General features: G+C 57.4%; 1 protein-coding gene across 1 annotated transcript in view; it reads left to right on the top strand.

Annotated features, from left to right (window-relative positions):
* Positions 1-1,129: 1,129 nt before the first annotated feature.
* Znrf2 (zinc and ring finger 2) overlaps positions 1,130-1,574 on the top strand; it is a 72,432-nt gene continuing 71,987 nt past the window's right edge. The window contains exon 1 of the mRNA XM_055611820.1: positions 1,130-1,568. Within this exon, the coding sequence (XP_055467795.1) occupies positions 1,500-1,568 (69 nt within the window). The 5' untranslated portion in view covers positions 1,130-1,499. The remainder of the gene's footprint in view (positions 1,569-1,574) is intronic.

Below are 1,574 nucleotides of genomic sequence, written 5' to 3' on the forward strand. Positions count from 1 at the left end.
CAAGTCTGCTTATAAGGGCTCATTTCCCTTTCTTAAAAAAACCTAACTTGTGGCTGAAGTGATGGCTTCACAGGCTGCTCCTACAGAGGAAATGGGTTTCATTCCCAGCATCCCAGGCGGAGGCTAATTCACCATAACTCCAGTTCCAAGGGATTTAGTGCCCTCTTCTGACCTCCACGATGGGCACCAGGTACACGTGTTGAGTTTACATACAGGTAAAACATTTATACACGGCCCCCCTCGAGTGCACGCCTGTGCGTACATTTTGAAGAGCCTCCATTTCCATATCTTTTTAAAGAATGACTAAATTCACTACATAAATGACTCACAAAAGGGAAAAAACACATGGCAACACATTTCTGCAGTTCTTACAAACACACTGGCTATTTCTCCATGTAGACAATGCCTCAGGCATCCTCCAAATGGGAGAGTCAGAGACGGCGGCCCAAGCACCGCACGCAGAAAGGCATTTAGGAGTCAGTTAAGTTCCATTTAGAGAAACCACAAGATTTTAAAGCTGCTATTGCCCTGCAGATTTAATTCAAGCATTCTGGGCAAGAAAGCTAAAGTCCAAAAAGAGAAAATAATTTACAGGCTGCATAATTTGCCTTGGTTTTGGGCTGGAAGGCTGGGTGTCAGGAAAAAGATGGTCTCTGCGCCTCAGTTTTGCTCTATCCCTGAAGGTCAGGCTGGATTATCATTCGTTCTTCCAGTGTTGTGCTCCTCCTCTACCCCAGAATAATTCAGATCAAGTTGGCTTCAGCCTTCCCGTTTTTGTTCTGTCCTCAACTCCGTGCTGCTTTTTGTTTGCTTGCTTTAAACTGTCTTCATTGCTGAGACTGATTTTTGTTTGTTTGTTTTGTTTCTTTAATCAGTGTATTCAATACCAATGAAGGTCACTTCTACCCATCTGAAAGCTCAAGACAGGACACCGCCAGGACCGGCCCAGCCAGGAAAAGGTGTACTTGCTCTTCTCCAGCGTCCACAGGCCACGTGCAGGAGGAGGGGCCGCCTTCTGATTGGTGCCCGGAAGCCTGGCCTGGAGGGCGGAGCCACCAGGCTGTCCATCACCTCATGCTGGGCGGGGCCAGGGCGGGCCGGCCTGGCTGTAGGGCAGAGTCTGGCCGGCGGGACCCAATCTCTGCGCTGCGCCTCTGCCGGGCCGCGGCTCGTCCTGTGCGGGCCGCAAGGCGACTGTTGCCGGGGCGCGCGCCGCCCGTTCCTCTTTCCCGTTGCGAGCGGCTAGCGCGTAGGGAGGCGGCTCCCAGAACGGCCGGGCGCCTCCCACTCTCCGAGCCGCCGGGGAGCCGGAGGATGGCGGCGGTGGCGGCGGCCGCCCGGGAGGAGGCGGTGCGGAGGCCGCGGACCGCGGCAGCGAGCGGCAGCGGCCCGTCGCGGCGGCCCGGCAGCGACCGCGTCCGCACGGCCACCTGAGCAGCAGCCGCGAGCTGCGTCCCGCCCGCCTCGCTCGCTCGCTCGCGGCCCGGGGCGGCGCGGACATGGGCGCCAAGCAGAGCGGCCCCGCCGCCAACGGCCGCACCCGCGCCTACTCGGGCTCGGACCTGCCCTCCGGG

This window comes from Psammomys obesus, unplaced genomic scaffold (genome assembly GCF_907164565.1).
Source record: "Psammomys obesus unplaced genomic scaffold, mPsaObe1.curated_primary_1811, whole genome shotgun sequence".
Lineage (NCBI taxonomy): Eukaryota > Metazoa > Chordata > Mammalia > Rodentia > Muridae > Psammomys > Psammomys obesus.